This window comes from Sorex araneus, chromosome 6, assembly GCF_027595985.1.
Source record: "Sorex araneus isolate mSorAra2 chromosome 6, mSorAra2.pri, whole genome shotgun sequence".
NCBI classification, from domain to species: Eukaryota; Metazoa; Chordata; class Mammalia; order Eulipotyphla; family Soricidae; genus Sorex; species Sorex araneus.
The window spans coordinates 73490354-73513839 of record NC_073307.1 but is presented as its reverse complement, the minus strand read 5'-3'; the positions used below and the strand labels follow the sequence as shown (position 1 = coordinate 73513839).

The window sequence follows — 23486 nt, the reverse complement described above, 5'->3', positions numbered from 1 at the left end:
AAATCGAGCATGACTTCTAACAGATATAGGGTTTCTTTTTGAGGAGCTGAAAATATTCTAAAATTAGATAATGGTGATAATTGGCCAGCTCTATGAAAACAAAAAAACTGTATTTCATATTCAAATTTTTTAAATTTATTTTGAGGTGTTTGGGGTTAGGTCACACCCAGTGGTACTCTTGGGGGTTATTCCTGGCTCTATGCTCAGGAGTGACCCTTACCAGTCCTTTGGGTACCATATGTAGTGCAAGAAACTAAAATAAGGGCTAGCCATTAGCCACATGCAAGGCAATTGCTTTAATTCTGCACCATCTCTCTGGAATATTCTAAAAGTAAAGATGAATTTTAGAATAGATGAACTACATCTTGCAACTATCCCCCCAAAGATTTTTTTCTTTATCTTATCTACTAAGTTCTTATTACTTCTTTCTAATGCCTATGAAGACAGATAAATAAGTTGATATGCTTAAATTCACGGCTTCCATTAGGCTAAAACAATCTGCATAAGTGGTTTCCAACCACAATGATGTTGTCTCCAAGGAGACATTTGATTAACATTTGGAGATATTTTTGACTGCTCAAATTGGAAAGGTGAATGGAGGCCAGTGGAGCTAATCATCCTAAGACACAGGACATCACTCCAAAGAAAATCTGGCCCAAAATTCAATAGTGGCAAGACTGGTAAACCCTAACACAGCAGTATACCTAGCATGTCTTTGAATAAAACTAAATGAAATCTACTCCTATAGAAATTAACTGAATGACTGGTACAAAAATCAGACAATGGCTTGGTAGCTGGAACAAAATAAAGATGGAGACACACATACACACACACACACACACAATCCTGAAGTAGGACAGGACCAGGTCTTTATGAGACATTACTTGATTCTCTTATCTTTGCATATATCTTAGTAAGATCACATAAAATTTTTCCTATTCTAAGCTTTCAATCAAACATCACTTTTGTTCACATCAACAGCAAAAATGAAATTTCAGAGATGACTGAAATAAGACTCATCAACTAAAGAGGATACAGTAGAAAATGAATTTTCAACCAACTGGTTGGGGAGGCTCTCTGGGACCCTACTACTGAGAATCTCTGATGTAGCCATGGCTGATAATACCCCAGACTTCTGCTGATGTACACCTCCCTGAAGACTGTCAGGCTCATTGGTCCCTAAAGATGCTTGGCTCTAGCTTTCTAATGGAGAATGACTTTTAAGTTTGGATTATAACTAGGGTATCTTCTATCCCAAAGATATTATGAAAAATAAGATGATGAATCACATTGCATTTTCTGGGTATACCCAGTTGACTGGGCTGATGTGGGTATAAAGCAAGATGAGAGTCGTGTGTTAGGACAGGGAGAGGACAATGAATATGGTGGAGGGAAGATCAACAAGGAGGAGTAGGCAATATTGAAAGGTCATAAAGTTTATGTACGAAACACTATTGGTAACATACTGTAAACCACAATGCAAAGACTTACATACATTTTTAAAAGTGCCTCTCTTAAAGGCAAATAGGTAGTGGGAGGCAAACGGGGAAAGGCGGGAGTTGGTGGAGGGAAGTTGGCATAGATGAAGGAATTGGTGTTGAAATAATGTATGCCTGAAACCCAATCATGAATAACTTTGTAATTTCACAGTGACTAACAAAAATGTTTTTTTAAAAAACAACACTTTCAGATACCCAGCTCAGTGACCTCCCTCTGTTCCTTTCAACTTCTCTCCAGGGTATGACAAATATTATTCTAATTCTGAAATATGTGATCCAAGTCTCACCTAATTAGAGTATGCCGGAGGAAATGGGTTAAGGCCTGAGCTACTTTTTTAACTATAGGGAAAAAAAGTTGGTCACCGAGGAACACCAAAGCAGATTTTGTAAAATAGTGGGCAGGAGCTCTAAGGATATGAAAGAAAGGCAGAGACTTCGAATGAGGGGAAAAAACCTAGCGGTAAACAGGAGAAAGAAAAAGACAGAGGAAAAAAGGAAGAGACAGAAAGGGAAAAGAAAGATGTGAAATGAGGAACAGAAAGAAATAGAATGAAAGAAACAGAAAGAAATGCCAAAAAGGAGTGTTTGACACGAATAGAGAGAGATTATTTTAACAGAGACCAAAAGGAGATACTAAGGAGACAAACAGGAAGTAAGATCAGGGTAGTGAGACAAATAGGCAGGAAAAGCAAAAGTGAATGAAGGAACAAAAGAAAAATTAAGAAACAAAGAGATTTGGGTTAAAAGAGATGTAAGACAGGAAGAGAATGCTAGAGAAAAACATAAAGAGCGGAAAACAAACAGAGAGAGCGACAGAGATAGGCTCATGAAGAATGAGAAAGATTGTAAGTCTTGTGCCTAGGCAGAACAGAAGTCATCCCTATCTTGCTCTTCTGGATAGACTTCAGATGTATCTAATTTAAGAACTTGAAGAATCTTGCTAATTGTCAGCTCATTCAGCTTTTCCCTTCTCCACAGTGACTTTTCCTGCCATATCAGAATATGTTCATTGTTTCTAAAAATCTTGTAACTTGAGTTATCTGGATAACTGCTCTGGTTTGCCATTCCCTTCGGCCACGTATTTCTTGGCTTTCATATAATTTAATCAGGCCGAAAATCTGGTCAGAAAAATAACCATTTGGACCATTGAGGCCAGGAAACTTTAATGTTCACCGGGACTGGTTATTTGTATACTAATCAGAGCTATATAATTTTGAGTCTGTGTACAGATGGATAACATTTATTAGCTACTACTTGTGGCCACCTTCTCTATCAAATCTGATAGTGATACTATTATATTTCGAGCTATTATTATCCAAATTTTTAATAATAAACTACAACTTAGACTATTTTTTTACAGGATTAAAATATAAATTGACAGGAATTTAAGCCCAGGGTTTCTAACTTTCATCCAGATGTTCTGCTCACTGGGACTACCCCTTACATAACATCTTCCTTTCCTATGAATTGTCAGCATAAATGGACCTCCCTGTCTTTCCAGTTGAGTCCGCTTATTTAGCAAGTCAGTTAATATTTAGGCATGGATGGAGCTGGAGTGATAGCACAGCGGGTAAGGCATTTGCCTTGCACGCGGCTGACCCGGGTTCGAATCCCAGCATCCCATATGGTCCCCTGAGCACCTTCAGGGGTAATTCCTGAGTGCATGAGCCAGGAATGACCCCTGTACCCCTGTGCATTGCCGGGTGTGACCCAAAAAGCAAAAAAAAAATATTTAGGCATAGGCATAGAGAAATAATTAGCAAATAAATTATTCAGGCAAAACTATGTTTGTTTACTAAAAACCTTGGATAATGTTGTTAATGGTCCCAAAGAAATTAAATTGTGTTTGAATGTTCCTAAATATTGAGCTAGCTTTTGAGAGGAAACAAGCCCAGTAAACATATCAGTGTGCTGCCACCTGCATTCAAGACATGAAATCTTCCTCAAAATGACAAATCATTTCCCCTAATAAAAGAGAAACAGTCATAATCTTGTTTATAACTTTGGTTCATGGTCTTGCCTGTTTTGGAAAGGAGTGTCATTTATTTATATGCCAAACCTCTACTAAGTTCATATTCATTATATCTTAAAGTCATCAAAATGACTTATTACAGTAATTATTATCAGAAGCTATTTTTAATTGTTTGTTTGGGGGCCACACCTGGCTGTGCTCAGGGCTGCTCTGAGATCAGGGATCACTTTTGGAGGGCTTGGGGAATCACATGGGGTGCTGGGGAATGAACTTGGGTCAGCCTGATTCAGGGCAAGCTCCTTACCCATTTTACTTTCTCTGGAGTCCCAGCAGCTCTTATAAGAAAACTAAGACTTTGAAAATGTTAGTTATATTGTCCAAAGTTACATCTACTAAGTGGTAAATCTAGATTTCAAATACAAGTAGATTAAACTGAAGACACACATTTTATACAAGTAAATAATTGATTCATCTATCCCCCCAACCATTTAATCCATCATTATTCATCCAATATTCCAAGCCTCTACCCACTTAATTGCATTTATTCTGAATGAAGCCTATGACCACACAATAATCTCTGAATCTAAAATTTAACGTTTTTAGTGCAATAAATAGTTTTGCTTAGGAAATATGTAGAGGCAAAAGAAGAGAAAGAGTGCTGTTAGATTAAAAACATAATGCAGGGCCAGAGAGATAGTATAGCAAATAGTGTGCTTGCCTTGCATGCAGACAACCCAGGTTCTATGCCCTGTATTCATAAAGTCCTCCAAGTCCACCGTGAGTAATTTCCTGAGAGGAGAGGCAAAAGAAACCTGAGCATCACTGGGCATGGCCCCCAAATTAAAATAAATAATAATAATGCAGTCCAAGTTAAGGCTTGAATGTCTGAACATAACATTCCAAAAAACATTCAATCTTCAGTAGAAAATATAAACAATATAGAAAATATAGAACTCACCTACCACTCAACTAACTGCCTAATTTTATTTACATTAGTGAATCATCAACATCAGTGTTTTAGAAATGTTTTTGTTCATTATGGATTTTTGGGGAAAAGTGTTCTCCCAAGCATGTTCCAGGGCCCAGGAGTTCTCTCTCTCAGCAGGACTCAGCCCGACTTACAGGGCAGATGCAGGACCTGAGTATGCAACACTGCATAGGGCCACTGGTTCTAAGTGCTTCACTTGGCAGTGCTTGGGAAGCCATGAGATACCAGGGATCAGAGGGAATTTTCACATGCCAAGCATGTGTTCCAGCCCACAGAGATGTGTTAATCTATCTCTCCAGCTCAGTTTTAAAAGTTTTTACATTGTTTTTATGGACAGCCATTTTCACAAATTATATTCTAAAAAAAAAAGAAGAAGAAGCAACAAGATTGAAAACAAGTATTGCAAAATATACCAAATTAAACTCTGGAATTCTTGGTCCCAATCTTTACTAACTGACAATCAAATGTTGGCCCCCTTAAATTGTGGGGAAACTAAGAACCCTTAGTTTACTTGGTTTCTTTTATCTCAATATCTTTTCCATACAAATCCCAGAAAAATCACTGCTACTACAGTGGCTAAGCAAATATTAGCTGTTCTTTTCTTCCTATGATTCTAGATTCCCAAGCCATTTATCTGCCATGAAAGTGAGAATACAAGTTCACTAGCATGCAAGTTTTTCTGGGTCAAAAAAAAATCAATACTTAGTTTGGACTCCTAATCATGCCCTTTTTCTTTTCTGGGGCAGTATGTAGTAAGAAATGTATACTGTCAGAAAGGTATTATTAAAGTTCAAATAGATGAACTATCATGTGAATAATTTATTCTGGTCAATGTTTTTATTCCAAATAACAATAAAAGTATCCTTATATATGAAGAATTTTCTAAAAGTCTTTCTGCCTAATTAAATTGAGGGTATTTTGTATCTTATTGTGTCTTATAAAGAGAATACTATTTTCTTCCATAAGAAGGCCATCACAGAGAAACTAAGTAAAATATAGACAATCAATAAAAAGAAGCTGTCAATATAAAAATGTACAGGACTACTCTGGAAGGTTTGTTAAAGACATTTTTGAGAACTGGGATAGAAACATAGTATAGTGGGTAAGAATCATGCCCAGGATGCAGCCAGCAGACCCGGGTTTTTATCCTCAACACCACATCTGGTTCTCTGCCCGAGACTGACCTCTAAGCAAAGAATGAGGACAAAGCACTGAGTAAAGACAGATGTGGCACAAAAAAATAAAAACAAAACATACTCTGACAAGAGTCCTGTTCTTTTCCTAAAAACACTGTGTAGAATTCCACAAAAAAAAATCTTGAAAATAATAAAACTATTTATAGTAAGGTAGTAAGTTACAGAATTAACATGCAAAAATCTGTGGCATTTCCACACACATAACAAACTAGAAGGAAAGGAAATTAAAAAAAAATCCCTTTCAAAATAGTGCCCCAAAACATCAAATATCTGGGGATCAACTTAACAAGGAAGATGAAAGACCTATAAAGATAAAAACTATAAATCACTCTCTAAGAAATAATAGAAGAAATTAGGAAATAAAAAGACAAAATATTTTCATGAACTAGAAGAATCAGCATTGTCAAAATGACCCACTTACCAAAAGTACCCTATAGATTTAATGAAAAATCCATTAAAACTCCAGTGACGTTTTTCAAAGACACGGAACAACCTATTAAAATCAGTATGAAACAGTGAAACTCCCAAAAGCAATCCTAAGGGTTAAAAAAGAAGATGGAAGGTATTGCATGTCCTAGTATTAAACTCTACTATAAAGCTATAATAACCAAAACTTCATAGCAACTAAATAAAGATAAACTTGCCAACCAATGGAACATTATTGAGAGTCCTGAGATAAACCTCAGTGTTTATGGACATCTAACCAATAAAAAGGTACTAAGTATGCGAAGTGGAACAAATAAAATTTCTTCAACAAGTGGTGCTGAAAAACCTGGTAGCTACATGTAAAACAATAAAATCAGAAACATACCTCACACCGTTCACAAAAGTAAACTCAAAGTGGATTAAGGACCTCAAGATTGGTCCAGAATTCATAAAATACATCTCTGAAAACATTGGTAGAGCTCTCCAGGGAATTGGCCATAAGTGTCTTCAACTAGATGACTACAGAGGGAAGGATAACAACAGAAGTATGAAAGTACATCAAATCAAAAAAACCTTCATAACAAAAGGCTATCAATTTCTAATAAAAATACACCCAGGATAGAAGAAAATTTTTGCATATAATACATAGATTAGGGACTAATATCCACAATCTGTAAATTGCACAGAGAACTAAACAACAAAAATACTATCCCAACTGCCCCATTCACAAATGTGGCAAGGAGATGACACTTTCCCAAAGAAGATATATGAATGGCCACAAGGCCTATACATATGCTCATCGTCACTCATGGTTAGAGGTGTGCAAATCAAAACAACATTGAGATATCATCTCACAACACTGAGTATGGCACAGACCACTGTTGGTGGGCTTGTGGTGAGAAAAGAATAGTTGTACTTATAATCTTTTCCTTAGACCTTATAATCTTATCCTTATAAGTTTATCCTTAGAAACTTATCCTTATAATTCTTATATCATTAGCTAGTTCAAACTCTAAGAAAAGCAATATGGAGATGTATCCTATTTTAGTATAGGATATTCCCTATTTTAAGGGCGAGAACCTCCGTATAAACTGCTTGTGTTCCCAAAACACAAAACATTAGTTTAAATGGCTCCGTGTACCGCTAATTTCATTACAGTGTATAGTACAATAGCAAAGACATGGAAAAAACCCAAATGCTCAACTACAGATGAAAGAATAAAGAAGTTATGGTATACAGGGACTGGAGTGAAAGTGCACTATGTCAGGTTGCTTACCTGGCATGCAGCTGACCTGGGTTCCTTCCTTCCATCACCTATGCTCCCTCAAGCACTGCCAGGAATAATTCCTGAGTGCAGGGATGGAAGTAAGTCCTGAGCATCACTGAGTGTGACCCCAAAACAAAGAAAAAGTTGTGGTGTATATATTTACAATGGAATACTCTGCAGCAAAAGAACATAGTCATGCAAGCTAGTGAGGGATGTGGTGAAATTATGTGTCTGGGAACCCAGCATTAACAGTACTGTAAATCATAGAACCTCAATTAATTTTTAAAAGTTAAGAACTAAAATAAAAAAGCAAAGATAATATAAATATACAGAAATTCTATTCTAGTTCAATAAAATATTTGGGCTATTTTACTTCTGAATAACTCAGATTTTACCAGACATGGATACCTTGGGTTCTCTTCCATCGCTTGATGATTCATCTGCTGGGCAAGTTGAACACTTTTACTCTTTCAAATATTCACTCTGAACAATTGAAGTGAATATATTTTTAATAAATGTGGACAAGGAGAAAAGCTTAATTTAGTTATACTATTCCTCATTCTATCACGGTCCATTGGAAAACACAGCTGCTGGCTTTGTAAGTGCACAGACTATTCTCACAAACACAGAGGCTCTGGATGGAGTCGAGATCTCTTTTGTTGTGGTAACAATGTTTGTGCATCTGCACTGAGCTATTTTGTAGGTCTGAGTTGTTCCTAGCACAATTGAAATTCATCATGGCCAATAAACACTGCAGGGTTGAAAGAGGGGATACCTGCTTTGTTTCTCGGGATAACAGAGAAAGTCGCAGCATCCCAATGGGCATCCCTTGATGACCAGCCATGCGCTCAGTATAGAGCAAATTGTCATACCCTTGCTTTGATTATTCCAATAGATCATCTTCATAGACTCCATCCCGTGTGTTGTGAGTCATATGAAAATTTATCATATGAGGCCTGAGAAGCTTGTAGTATCAATACCAGCCTCAGAATTGTCAAAAGTATTTGGATTGTCTAAGAATTCTTCAAAGATCTGGAGTTTTCAAGTGTAGCTACCTTTTAGAGCTGCAGGAAAAAAAATTGCTATTGAGATCATAGTAAGCAAGTCCATCTATCCAGTTTTATAATAGGTTAGTTAATAAATGTACCCGCTAGTATATACAGGCTGTTGCTAACATTGTTATTGGCAATGGCTTTTTCCTCAATTTCTTATGGGGAACAGAATAAAATATATAGGTGTAAGACCAACCAAAAGATATAGCCTAGTGGATAAACAGGAGTGAGCCCTAAGCACCACAGAGTGTGGCCCAACCCCCTCCCAGAAACTGAGATTAGGCACATCAGACTGGCCAATGCTAACATTTTCTACCATAGATTGGAGATTTTGTAAAAAATTAATTCTTCTTCCTTCCCCTTTTCTTTCTTCTATTTCTTTCTCCCCTCTCCTTTTCTTTGTCCCTCCTTCTTAAAAAGAAAGTTAAACTTTTTTATGTGTAAGATCAAGTACATACTTTCATATCCCAGGAACCATTGGGAGGCTGGGGTACCCCAAAAAGAAGTCATCAAAAAACCCTCCATTTTAATTAATTAAGCGATTTACTTCATTCATACAGCCAAACTTAGTAAGCAATGACCTTGTGCCAGGCAATGTTTTGAGCTGAGCCAGAAGTAGCCCTTGAGCACTGCCAGGTGTGACCCCAAAACAAAAAAACTAAAAGACAAAATATGCATGTCATCAACATACTGCTGGTGAAGATGGATCACTGCCAAAGGACCATGGAAGCTGGCCAATTTCCCCAGAGAAATCTTTAGCCTTCATCATTTGGTTAGATTACTGAAACCTGCCTGCTGCTCTTAGCAGCACCAATTTAAGTCTTTCTATATAACTGTAACCCCATGTCTATGTGAAGAACCATATGCACAAGATTTGAAACCATGAAGCATGCAAATAGATTTATAACTAGTGACAATTATCCAGGAGTAAGGAAAATTGAAGAGACCTTAGTTGAGATGTTCAAGAAAAGTCTTGCTTTCTAGAACAGAGGAAATATCTGGTTGCTCCAGTAGGTAAACCTTATGTCACACCAGGAAACTCAAAAGAACAAAAAGAAACAAAAATAAACTCAAAAGATTATTAACTGAAATTGGTTTCCATTAACAATATGCAAACCTTTAGGTAGAAGCAAAGCTCTAGTCCTAGATAAATGCATATGAGGAAACAGCAATAGTGCCAAGAAAAAGCAGACATTTAAAAGGCCTCAGAACTCCATTGTATTATTCTGTTTTGGGGGCCACACCTGGAGGTACTTGGGAAAGACTCTGGGCTCTGGACTCAATGACCACTTCTGGTGGGGCTCTGGAGATCATATGGGTGGGTGGGCATAAAACCCTGGTTGTCCTCATGCCAGGCAATCACCCTACTTGCTGGGCTCCATTTTAACCAAGAGAGTCTATAAATTGATGCTAAAAGAAATAAATTTCATTAGCCTATTTTAGATAATTTTTATCTGAAAATGCATTTTCCCACATTTCTGTATTAAGTATAGCCATATTTTTCCTGAACCTCTAAGGTATACTAAGATTAGAATTTATCTCAAAACAGGGCTAATGGGCCAGAGGCTTGTGAAGGTCTTATCCAAGGTCATTGCTGTATCACTGTAATCCCGTTGCTTATTGATTTGCTCGAGCAGGCTCCAGTAACGTCTCCATTGTGAGATTTGTTGTTACTGTTTTTGGCATATTGAATACGACACGGGTAGCTTGCCAGGATCTGCTGTGATCTCTGAGAGGGGCAGAAGAATCGAACCCTGATCAGCCGCGTGCAAGGCAAATGCCCTACCCGCCATGCTATCGCTCCAGCCCATCCAAGGTCATAAGGACAGAAAATAAAAGAAACTGAGATTAACTCAACTCCTATCTCAGGTTCCAAGTACTCTGATGCAGGGACAGACACCCTCCAAATGAAAGGAAAGGGACTTTGTTAGGCACCCCTCTAAAGTCAGATAAGAAGACAAAGGGAGGAAGATTAAAGTGACAGAATACTCCTTTAAAACCTCCTTATTACATTCTATATAACATACTATGGTATCTCCTTCCAAATAGTGATGTTTGAGACTCTGATATTTAAGCATGTTACTCAGCAGAAACAGGCTATGGAGAAAACAGAGGGTAAGTAAAGCTCAGAATCGTAATCAGAGACAAAACAAGGTATCATAAATGTGTCTCTATGTAACATCTTTTGTTCCTAGTTGGTCACCCCTGTAGTAAGAAGGAATGAGGCAAACCTTGGAGCCATATACAATATGCAATATAATTCTCAAAGCTGGATGAGAGCATTTCTACATTCTAAAAACTCAGAGAAATAAAAAAGGGAAGAGGGAAAATTATCAGAAACCTCAACAGGGAATGAAAAAGATAACTCAAAGCAGTTTGAAGTAAAAAATATCCAATTCAGTAAAAATAGGGGAAGGATAATTCTAATCAATGAAGCACATGGAAATTAAAAAACACTTTAAAGAAATTGATTTTTTCCACTTGCCAGGACATTGTAGTACTATAAACTAAGCTTTAAAAATTGATCTTAAGAGAGCTACTTTATTGAGTAGGTAAAAATAATTTGTAATTAGCATGCCCATTGTCTACAGAGGAGCTTTCATAAATACAACCTATCCTTCTCTTTGGTATATGTGCCCTGAAAAATCTTGCAGTCTTGTCTGAGCAAGATTGATCTATTCATCACAGGTTTTTATCATATAGAGAAGAGAAAAATAACTTTGCCCAGGTTCAATTTGGATAAATTTTGAAGTGGCAGAAGTCTGAATTAATGCAGTTTAACAAAGTTATAATGGAACAAGTTCAAGGAGAAGAACTAGATGGGAGAGGGTAGAAGCACTTAACAGAAGTGAAGAAGAATCAAAAGAAGGACAGATGGAGAAAGAAGTGACAGTGGACAAAGACACCGAAGGGAACAAGATGAAATATTTTAATGATATGACTTGAGAAAATGACAGATCTACTGTTTTTTTTTTTAAAAAAGAATTTTCTTTGTAAATGCCTGAGAGGAGAGCTGACAGGGAGGTATTTAGAAAGTTGACTATTGACTATTTGAGAAAAGAAAAGCTGTACTTATATCCCATTGCATAAAATGCCTTCAAGCCCAGATACAAATTCCTAAACAAGTTCAGGCAAATTTCTCAGGATAAAGTTAGAAATCAGAGAAAATCAAATACTAATCCAACAGGGAGCTGGAATAAAATTTTTTCCAAAATTTCTATAACAACCTCTGCTCCTGGGCTGAGTCTTTTGCCCTGCCATTTCTGAGAGACAAGTAACATGAACCCTCAAAACCAAATATCCCTGGCAATCAGAGAGACTTAAATCAGATTGTACTGATTGTACCTGAGACTGGTCTGGGCCTGGAGGAGAAAAGCTTCATGGTATCAACTTCTTCCGGGGTTATTTAGGGTTTCCAAATGTCTTTGAGGCCACTTCAGGGATTTTTCCTTTCTGACAGACCTTAAGGGATGACTATAAAGATTGCTGTTTCCAGAACCTTGGCGAGTAGGAGATGCTAGAACCCAGGACACATTCTCAGATCACACCTGATAGAAGCAGCCACTTCTCCCCATTCCTTAACACATCCTCTCAGGTTTGAAATTCTCCTCACTTGAGCAATAAAACCAAAGAAATTAGGAAGAAGTAGTAGCTTGCATAGAGAACACTTTCCAGAAGAGGACATTTGGCTGAGGAGACAACAATTATGTCCAGAGGACAGATGTCCTAAGTAATGAGACTTTAATGCAGAAACTAATGGGAACAGTATATGAGACCACTTGCCAAAGAAGCACGGAACAATGAGAATGTTTTTGAAAGCCTGCAGAAACCAGGGACTCTCTCCCAAACTTTGGGAAATAGGGCAAGGTCCTAATGAACCAGAGCCTGATTGGAACTTAGTCTCTATGTTTCTTGCACTAGGAACAGTAGCTTTGAGCGAGCAGAATCCAAGGATTCTTTCACCCATCTGATAAGGAGTAAATTTAAGCCAGATTGGGGGGAATAGTACTAATAGCAATGAAGCAATGTTTAGGTACTGGAGAGAGTTCCTGGGGAGAGTTTTGAAAAGGTTCCCATTACCATTCAATCATAAGGGAGTTCCCTGGTTAGGTTCCACTGTAGACCAAGAAGGCCTCACACTACCCAGAGCCACCGCTGTGAATGCTATCTCAGCCCCTGTAACAAACAGCGCTGGGGAGTAAAGCTCAAGGAAATCTGAATACACAAGACCTTCAGCACAGAACTCAAAAACACTAGGACACACTGGTGAAAAGCACGGCTATAAAAAATTTAAAAAAAAATAATAACTAGCACAGAAAAGCAGAAGAAAATGGAAAAAAGTTCTGTGTGCACAATAAAAATTTTATAAAAATGGGCCAGGCAGGAGAAGTACAATGCAATGTACAGGCATGTTTGAGGGACTTACTGTCTAGGCTTAAGATGGAGAATGGTCCAGAATTCTATCTTCTCATCTCTAAATCACTTGTATTGTCCAGTGCCTCTACTATTTGAATGGATTTGCCAAAGACTTATTTCCAAGGGTTTGTTTTTTTTTTTCAATTAAAATTTTGTTTTCTTTCCTTTTTTATGTTTTCTTTGTTTTTCCTTCACTAACTTTAGTAAATAAAATCTAGTCCAAAGAGAGCTTTTCCACCATCATAAGTGCTCTTTGTACTGTGTGAAAAGTGATGGCTATCAGCCCAGTTCTACAGAACCCCAAATGCTAGGTCACTGACCTTCCCAATCCTTCACTGTAATAACCAATTTTCAGGACACGAACATGTGGGTCTTTCTCGGGTAAACAGTGTCCCCAACCTACTCACAGCTGAGGGGGTTAAGGGCTGGAGCAATAGTACAAAATTCATGGCATATACCTGGCACACAGCTGACCAGGTTCCATCCCCAGCACTCCATATGGTTTCCCAAACCCACCAAAAGTAATTCCTGAGTGCAGAGCCAGGAGTAACTCCTATGCAGCACCAAATGTGACCCAAAAACAAACAAAAGAAAAAAGTCTTGGAAGGCTAGATATACCTTCTCTGATGACCTCCACAAAGGACATGGAGACTCACAATATACTAACCATGTAACTTGGGTTGAACTGATTTTGTTCTCTATAAAATGGGTACCTACAATCAGAAGTTAAGGAGGAGAAGCTGTGAAACAATGACTGTCATGTGCTTAACAGGGTGTAGAAAGGAAAACTGGAAGAGTTGGAGCTCCTAAGAGCCTATCAGCTCCCCATATTACTCGTGTGATCTTCAATCCTTAACTAACTGAATGAACCCTTAGATACTCAACCTTTCTGAAGCTGCAGTGTTGAGGGGATAATTCAAAGCTTCTAGGTGACAAAGCTCCTCTCAACTTGAGCAACGGCAAGAGGAGTGCCCACCTACACAAAACGGACTCTTAGAATATCCAAGGGTGCCATTTAGGAAGGCACACTCTTCCCAAGATCCACACATGAGAGATAACCCAGCCCTCTACACATTTCTATTTCCTGATTGAGTAAGAACTCTATCCTGCCAACAATTCCTGACTGCTAAGAACAAGCACTATAAGCAAATGCTCCTTATAGTCGCCTATCATCTTGCCATGCCTTACACTCCCTTCATTTCTGATTAACCCCATCAAGTGAATTAAGATGTGGATAAAATGCAGGGAGCACACACCCAGAATCTATTGACCACATTCAGTAAAATCTCATTTATCTGAGATTGAAACTCTGTCCACTTCACCAATGAAAGTCTGACCCATGTGGTAACCTAATCTGAAACTACTACAAAGGTGATGGCCTTCAGATAAGAGGGAAGGGAGGGCACAGAGAATGTTTGACCTATCCTAAGACAGGTCACATGTAATCTCCCAAAATGGTTCTATTCACTCTCAAAATTAAACAAGTGGGAGGGTGAGGGAGCAGGTAGGTTAAAGGGCTAGACTATGAGACAAGGGTCCAGGGAACTGGACACTCCGGTAGAAGATAAGGTGCTAGGGCATTCTATGCACAAAACTCACAGTTATCACAATAGTATTAGAAACCTTGGTGATCAAAATAAAAAAATTTTAAAGGGAAAATAAAACAAATAAAAGAATTTATTTTATACCCCAAGAGAGGCCAGAGAGATAGAACAGTGGGTAAGTCACTTGCCTTGTATATAATTTACCTAGATTCAATCTTCAGCACCCTATAGAGACCCTGAGCCTGCCAGAAGTGATCCCTTAGTACAGACCCATAATTAAGCCCTGAGAATCACCGGGTGTTATCCCTTCTTCTCACAAATTAAATTATAAAACAAAAAAGAGGGACCAGAGCAATAGTAGAACAGGTAGGGTTTTTGCCCTGCACACTTCTGTCTTTGGGTCGGTCCCCAGCACCCCATGTGGGCCCCTGAGCTTGCCAGAAGTAATTCCTGAGTGCATAGCCAGTAATAAGCCCTGATCACTGCTGCGTGTGGCCACAAAACCAAAATAAGTTAATAAAATTTTTTAAATGATTTTAAAAATTAAAAAGAATTGTTAGGACTCTAAATCATGAAAATATAACTCTGATTATAAAAAATATGAATTTTCTGCATATTTGTTCTTCTCCTTCCCCTCCACTTTCTGCTCCAAAGGAATGAAACTGAATTTGTTTAGACCAGTAATTACCCTTCTGTGTTAGAAGAGGCTCTGTCAGAATGATCATTATGGAGAGCAGGGCTCTGCAATGAGTAGAGTAGCCATCTATTACTGAAACACCTCTTCTTGGTCTCTCTGCCTTTGGAGACAGTAATGCAGTTCCTGGGAGACTAGATCTTATTACTGGGTTTCTCTATATGATGAATAGCCAATCTTATTCCTATATCATTTATTGGCCTCAGACCCATGACTTAACAGTGCTCACAAGAATCAAATCTACCATATGAAGATAAAATATGGTACCTTTTTTTTTTACCTTTAAAGTTAAAATGGCACGCGAGAGGTTGTTAAAAGCACTTCCAAGAAAGAAATTGTGGCAACATTTTCTGTGGAAGAACCAGCAAGGAGCCTCCCAAAGTGACTGCTTCGAAGGAACATTAAGATAGTTGCCCTGATTCTTTCAAAGAAAGAATTAGGTACATTGTAGGCAAAGGCCCCAAAGTACATACTACAGAAATTAATTTCACAAAGTGACTGGGCCCAGATTTCCAGTTTTATTAGCTGTCCTTCATGAAGCTACTTGAAACCTCAAACTTTTTATTCATTTTGATCCTGTACAGAAAAAGGTAAAACAGGCTCCAATGAAAGGTCTTCTGTGGTTCACATAACCTGACCTCTCCTGAAAGTAGTAGTCATCCTGGGAGATACAACAGAAAGTACCCACACCACTGAACACCTGAAAATTTCTGGATTCTGACAAAGTTTCAGCATTTCTCATTTCTGGAAAAGAAAACATTAGTAGCTCCAGTCTTTATTACATATTTCTGTCCTGTACTATTTAGTGACCCTTTGTTTCAGTCCACAACTCTTTGGCTTATACTACATTTTTCGTCTTAAAAATGGTTCAGATCTTATCAAAGGATTGTGCTTTGATCAGGGATTGCACCTCACAAAGGAATGTTGGAAGAGTACAAAAGAAATGGGAGGAAGCAATGGAAGTCATCTTAGTGAATGGAAAAATTAAATGAGAAAGACTATTTTAAAAAAAAATAGAGAAGAATGAAAAGAGAGATGGCTGCCACTCATTTTTCAATATGCAAGAATTATTTGACAATGACTAAGAAATCTGTGTTAGAATAGACTCTCAGTAGCAAGATGAGACAAATAAGCCCTGTGAAAATGCTAAGGCAGACATCCTGACTTTGCAGCAGTAGTGCAGTAGTATCTTGGCACTGGGACCTAGACTTCAGTGGACCTAATTAGGGAATTAGGTTAAATTATTTGCCAACAATAAGAGTTTTATGATTCTATAATTACAAAATAATAGCAAATGCTATCCTGCCTTTAAGTTTTAGTTCAAGAGACAAGAGATGTAGGAGATGGAATAGCGGAATATAAAGCTTAGCAATGAGTCCTAAATAGAATTGGAAAATGTGCACTCAAACACAAAGGACTGGTAGCTTTTGAGGATTTGTTAGCAAATTCTCCCACTGAGTCATCTATTCCCTTTGCAAAAAAAAAATGTTCGAAATATGAGATTATAAACATGATTCACTGAAAATGATAGGTTGGTATTTCCCAAGACAGAAAATGGGGGAACTTATGACAGGTTTTATAAATAAATTTAATCTAAGTTTTAATCTAGTCAAACAGAATCTCCACCCCATCACCAATCTGAAGTATCTTATAGATCAAAAAGTTCAAATCACATTTGTGTGTTCAAAGTAGTATACATGCCAAGGAACATAACCAAACCTGTAAGTCAAAATGTTCTTGAATCCTTAAAAATTTCAAAAGCAAACATAAAGGACTTTGTGGGGAGAAATGACAGGAAAGAAAATGGAAGTCATTACAGAGGTGTTAATACTAGCATGTGGCAGGATTCTATGACCAAAGGAATCAGAATGTTAAGATCTAAATACAATCCTGGCAGACTTTGTTAAAGAAACTGAGTAGTATATGTTGAAAATAAAGCTTCTTTTGATGTTATTCTCTTCATTTTTTTAATATAAAAAATGGTTGGTTTTAAGACCACACTCAGCTGCATGTAGGACCTACTCCAAGATATATACTTAGTAATCACTCTTGGAGAGTCTCTGGGGACCAGACGGGGCTCCAGGGATCAAATTTGGTTTGCCATATATAAACCTTACACACTGGGCTCTGTGATTCTCTTCTTGATCTGTTTATTTGTCTTGGTTAATAAATATCTTCAGATCAGCTCACATTTTCACTTGTCCTAACCACTGCTTCCAGTCCAATTGATCTGGATCATTTACACAGACAACCTGATTTTTTATTAAAATATGTTGAAAACTTTTCAACATAAATGAAACTTTCTCTCTGTGTGTGTCTTTACAACCTAGAAATATGACAGTCTATAATCTAGAACGATGGGCAAATTTGGTATCTTAGCAACAGTTTCCTCCAAATGAAGGTACTGTGAGCTAGGGGAAAGTTGAAGGTTGGAAAAGAGGGACAGATACTGACAAATTCGGGGGTTTGGGTTAAGGAAGACAGGGTCTAAATACAGCAAACAACATACCTGGATTTAGTTTCAAAGTCTACAGATTTTTTAAATTTTGTATGACTGACTGCTAAATCAAAATGACTTAAACGCATGGTTCTTTTGGTGATTTACACTCCACTATTTCATGTCTCGGCGAGCATTACATGTCAAAGGCATCGTGTTAAACGCTTTGCACTAGAGTCAAAACATATCTTCCTCACCAAGTGAACTTGCAGGCATGCAGCAACAGGAGGCATGAAGGAAATCAGACCCTTAAGCCAAGGCAAAGGTCCGGGCATTTCCGTCCTCTTCTCACTAGCTTGCCTTCCACCTTTATCTCTCTTTAAATTCTTCTACAGTTTCACTAACTTCCCCACGTGCTATTTTTTTAATTCAGAGAAAATGGGAAACATGCAAAACTAAGACCTTCAGTCCAAGACAAGATGCTTTATTTCTTTTCCTTCTAACTGCTATATTTGAAGTAAAAAAATGACTCTGTTTAGAGAGAGATTCATTATACCATGCCCATAATGCTTTAGAAAATGGAGTTGACAATTCATTTCCCAGGAACCTATGAAGAAAACTCACTAAATCAGTCATCAAAGTGGTCTGCTTTCTGCATTGTGGTTTATGAGTGAAAAACAGATCTTAGGGTTTGTAATTCATCTTTGGAGAGAGAAAAAGGTAGAAACAAATGTTTCCATAATTCTCTAGAAATAATCAGAAGACCATAAAGAAGTCTTTTGGTCACATCCTAATGCATTTCATTTTCTCTAGTGACATATGCTCAGTATTTTTGTCCCTCGCATTGACCTCTTGTCCTCTATTTCCAAAAAGACAGTGGGAGGAACCATGGACCTTCTGATTTCAAGTCCATCTCTAATTCCTATAGCAGGAAGATCTAGCATACTAATAGCTTTCTGATCCATGTGTAAACTGAGCATGAAACACACATACACACACACACACACACACACACACACACACTTTCCTGAGAATGATTCTAAGCTACAGGATACTAACGAGCCAACTCAAGATAAGAAGGAAGTGACAGATCTTGATAGGAGATAGGTCCTGAATCAGGAAAGGAAATGAGTGACATAACTGTTCTCCCGAAAAGAAATCCTATTTTTAAAGATTAGCAACCCCTCACTAAAGAAAAAGCCCTGGGGCTGGAGAGATAGTGCTGTTGGTAGGGTGCTTCCCTTGCACATGGCCAACCTAGGTTTGATCCTCAGCATCCCATATGACACCCCCACACACTCTGCCACAAGTTATTCCTGAGTGAAGAGCCTAAAGTAAGTCCCGAGTACCTGTGGAGTTTGTCATTCATTTTTGGAGAGAGAGAAAAAAATGGGTATGACCCAAAAACCAAAGAGAGAGAGATAGACAGAGAGAGAGACAGAGAGACAGAAAGAGAAGAAAAGGCAAAGAAAGGCAAGGAAAGGGAAAGAAGAGAAAAGAGGAAAAATAAAATAAAATAAATAGAGAAACAGGCCTAGTGCGCTCCAGAAACTGCTCATAAAACATTAAAAGTGATGATGCCTGTGGTCCATCAGCATCAGCCTCAACCTATGAAACTGGAAAGATGGGGTAGATACGGTACACATTCCAGGAGGAAACAATTCTGAGTGGCAAAGGGCCCACTGCTCTCCAGCGCCAGAGCACAGTATTGCCTTTAGTGTCTCTGACATTTTTCTCTTCTGCATGCTCCAGCTAAGTTTGATTGTGCTCATCTATTAATATCTTCAGAGATCTGAGAGTTTCCCCTATAGACACTGACTTCTTTCAGAGAAACAGGGTGACAAGGTCTAATCACTTTTCAAAAGCTAAAATCTGCCCTTCCCTACAGGGGTCATAGAGAAGGATGCCTCTCTCACAGAATGAGGGTCAGGGGTAACTGGGGGGCCAGGCAGCTTGGGAAAACCAGGAGTGGCAGATGAATAATCTTGGGGGCAGGATCCTGTTTTTCAGCCCTGTAGCTCTCCCACAATGGTCCCTCTCAATAATGCAGCTCTCGCCACTCCCTTGCCCAATCTTCAGAGAGAATTCACACTGAAACAAACTCCCTCCAGAAAGGAAATATCTTTATGAACTTTTATGAACTATTTACTGGAATATGTAATGAAGTAAACATTTCGCTTCCTCTCTTAATTTCTGAAGTATATGTTCTTCTTCTCCCCTTCATTCCTATAGAAAATTCCTGACTGTGTGATGTTTATCTCTTTCACTATCTCCTTTTCCTTATACCCAGTGCCCAACAATAAAACAATATGTGCAATAAGCTGCCCTGAAAGGATAGCAGTGACAACTGACATGTAAGCAAAGTGAGAAAAGTGGTAGAAATAAACACACCAAAGGGTCAAAAAGCAGACAGATATGTGCATGCTCGCACTGGCATGCCTGGGAAGGAAAAGGTCAAGACGGAAAACTATTGTGCCTTAGTTACAAAAACGGAAGTTATGTTTCACTTACAGAGTATCCCAGTACAGAGTACGGTTAAATGGTTTTACAGACTATGCAGAGGTTACTTACAGAGTATCTCAGCTGAATCCTTCCCTCTCCCCCAAATACAGTGGCAGGCTTTGTCCCCTACCAAGTATGATGGATTCCAAAGTACACATTCAGTCAGAATGCAGCAGCTGGAAGAGATGCTATCAACCAAATAAACCTTGGAGATGAATTTGAGAAACATCCCATACTTACATAGTGGTTTAAAGACTAAAATTTATCACCATTCCCCTGGTTACCTCTCTTCACCAACCCAAAGAGTATCTTCCCAAGAGCATTACCATTACATTATATACCCCTATAAAAATAAGACACTACAGATTTGGGTTGAGGGAGGCAGGGTATCAGTGTGGTAAGGAGGAAAGGAAACACAAAGACAGTAACATCTTTTGGGTCAAAGATCAGTGGGATCTGAATGCCAATGCCAGTATTCAGAAATCCTCAATATCTTCTCAGGTAATAGTAAATGAACTCCGTAGAAAGTAGAAACAAGAGAGCAGGGGCCAACACTTCCTAGTGTGCAGAGAATAATGATGCAGAGAAGAGACAAACCCAGAGAAAGGTATATGAAAATCACTGAGAAGGCCACAGCCAGAGCTAATCTCTGGAGAGGCAAAGACCAAAGAAAAGGTGAAAGAAGACATCCTCTCAGGGCAGATACAGATCGAGGTAATGATGATAAGGACCTTATGCTTTTCTTTCTGAAAGGAGCTTGACCATGGGAAATTTCTTTTCTATTTCACATGGTAAGTCCAAGACAAAATCCAAGACAAGATCCAAAGAAGGAGAGTCTTCCTGTTTTGCTCTCCATCTTCCCGCCCCCCCCCCCCCCACCACAGCTCTCTGTATTTCAGAGTCAGGGCTGATTACAGACCATCCATCACAACTGCTCCATCAGTTCCCAGAACCAGTCCAGGTACATGGCTACAGATTCACTTCCTGAGGGATCAGATATGGGTGGGATGCAGGGCAGTGACATCTTACTCAGGCTGATAAATATAAACCAATATCTCTTTGGAAGCACCCAAATTCAATACCTGTGTTTGTCAGTACCAAAGTACTCATACTTTGTGGCATGCCCAGAAATGTCTGTTTTTCTCTTTGGTTCAGGGTAGGGACCCACTGAGCAAGTTTTGAAGTAAGAATGATGAAGGAATGGTCCTGGTTACTAAGGCAATGCTTAAATCAGTGCAAGAGATGTAGGTGTTCCCTAGAGCAGGGTTTGCTCCCTGAAAGATTCGGTGGAATCACTTCCGGCCTTTCAATATTGGGAAGGGAGTAAGAAAAAGTGAACATCATATCCCCTAATTACATAGTTCCTAGAATTACAAAGAGAAGGTAATGTTCTATCACCCGGGCTTTGACTTCCCAGAGGGTTCACTGGGAGCTAGGTTAGGAAGGTGAGAGGCAAACAGCATGAAACCATGGCCCATATACCTTAAATTCTTGGCATAAGATTTGGTAGAAGTGAATCCTCTCTGCATCCCTAAGGAAAACAGTGAAAGGTGTACACCAGGTATAACAAAGGGAGTATGTTAACTTAGAATTCTGCTTATAGCTTTTTGGGTTTTGTTTGGTTGGTTGGTTTGGGGGCCACACCCAGTACTGTGTGGGGCATACTCCTGGCTTTGTGCTCAGGGATAACTGCTGGAGGACTCTGGAGACCGTATGGGTGCCAGGGATTGAACACTGGTCATCCATCTGCAAGACAAATGCCTGCCTACCCGCTGCATATCACTCCGGCCCCTGCCTGCAACTTTAAAAGTGAAGTCTTCTGTTCCTCTGGAGGCAGGAAAAATAAACATTTTTTAGGGTGTGATGAAGAGTCCATCTGCTCTCTGTCAATGTAAAGGAAATATATCTTCATTACCACACACACACACACACACACACACACACACACACACACACACACACACACACACACACCCTCCTTACCTATCTCTAACAAACGCAAACCTCCGCAAAATCAGTTTGTACTTTTTTTTAGAAGATTCCAGTATTGGACAATTTCCAATATTAAAGATGCCTCTCTGGTTTGACTCGGAAACCAATTGCAATAAGAGCCTTCACCAAAGTGCCTAACTGCCATGGAAACAACCCTGAATGCCAATCTGAAATCACAAAATTGGTAAAATCATGCTGCTCAAACTTCATGTCTTTATCTTGTCTTATAAATCGCTCGACCACGAAGGCATGCATTCCCCCTGGCCCGAAGACACGGGGAAGAGGGAAGGAGAAGGTTCCGATTGATGGCACGTGTAAAAGTAAAGAGTAGGGGAGCTGGGGCAGAAACGCCAAGAATGAAGAGGACAGGGAGTAGTACAGAGGGCTACAGCCCAGGGAGGGGAGGGGGGCGGGCAGGCAGCGCTGGCCCTCACCTGTGGATGTTCATCTCTCGAGGTGGGCGGTGGGCCTTGTCATAGGAGACCTTGGCGAAGACTCCAGCCACGATGACAAAGGCGATGACCCCGCAGGTGATGTAGACGGTGAAGTTGGTCTTGTCCTTCTCCGGGTCATACTTGTTCTCGGGGCCCGGCGACACTAGCTTGGTGCTGGGCGTCTGCACCCACACGGGGCTCTGGTAGTTGGTGCACTGCCTCTGGTCCAGCTTCTCGTGGCGCTTCTTGCAGCAGAAGCGGTAGTAGCAGGTGCCGCAGCAGTAGAGGTAGCCGCTCTCGCTGTTGTTGCACTCGAACTCCTTGTCGTACTGGCCGCTCACGTCGTAGTAGCCCCAGCACGTCTCGTAGGTGACCGCGGCCGGCTGGCCGCGGCGGCTCCCGGCCTCGGCCGTGCTGTTCAGCTCGCGGCCGCCCCGGGACGGGGCTCCCCCGGGGCGCCGGCCCCCGACGGCGGCGGCGCTGGCCGTGCGGTTGACGGCGCGGCTGCGGGCGCCCTGGGCGCGGGGCAGCGAGTCCAGCGGGTCCAGCGCGAGCAGCAGCAGCAGCAGGAGGCGGCGCGCCATGGCGGGCTGGGGGGCGGCTCAGCGGCTCGGGGCCATCGGGGCTCGGGGGCGCGGGGCGCACGGAGCGGGGCGCACGGCCCGGGGGCGCGGGGCGCACGGAGCCGGGCGCGGGACACGCGGGCCGGGGGTGCTCGAAGAGGGGCGCGGGGCACGCCGGACGGGGGTGCTCGGAGAGGGGCGCGGGGCACGCCGGACGGGAGTGCTCGGAGAGGGGCTCGGGGCACGCCGGCCGGGGGTGCTCGGAGAGGGACCGGCGGAGGAGGGGGTGCCCGGAGTGCGGTGCCCGGGCGGGGGGCGCGCTGCTCTGGACTCACGCCGCGCTCCGGCCGCGGCTTCCTCCCTCCGGCCCCATCCCCCGCCCGGTGGCGGCTGCGGGTCCGGGGCTGGGCGCGGGCGCGGGCGCGGGGCGCGAGCCGGGGCCCTGGAGCGCGAGCGCAAGCAGCCGCCCGCCGCAGCCCGGCCCCCCGGGTCCCCGCCCGCCCT

The 23486-nt window shown here is 40.5% G+C and overlaps 1 protein-coding gene across 1 annotated transcript in view; it reads right to left on the bottom strand.

Moving 5' to 3' along the window:
* The window catches only part of SHISA6 (shisa family member 6), a 449040-nt gene extending 425904 nt beyond the window's left edge, over positions 1-23136 (bottom strand). Inside the window, exon 1 of the mRNA XM_004603984.2 lies at positions 22420-23136. Coding sequence (XP_004604041.2) covers positions 22420-23003 — 584 coding nt within the window. The 5' untranslated portion in view covers positions 23004-23136. The remainder of the gene's footprint in view (positions 1-22419) is intronic.
* Positions 23137-23486: the final 350 nt, after the last annotated feature.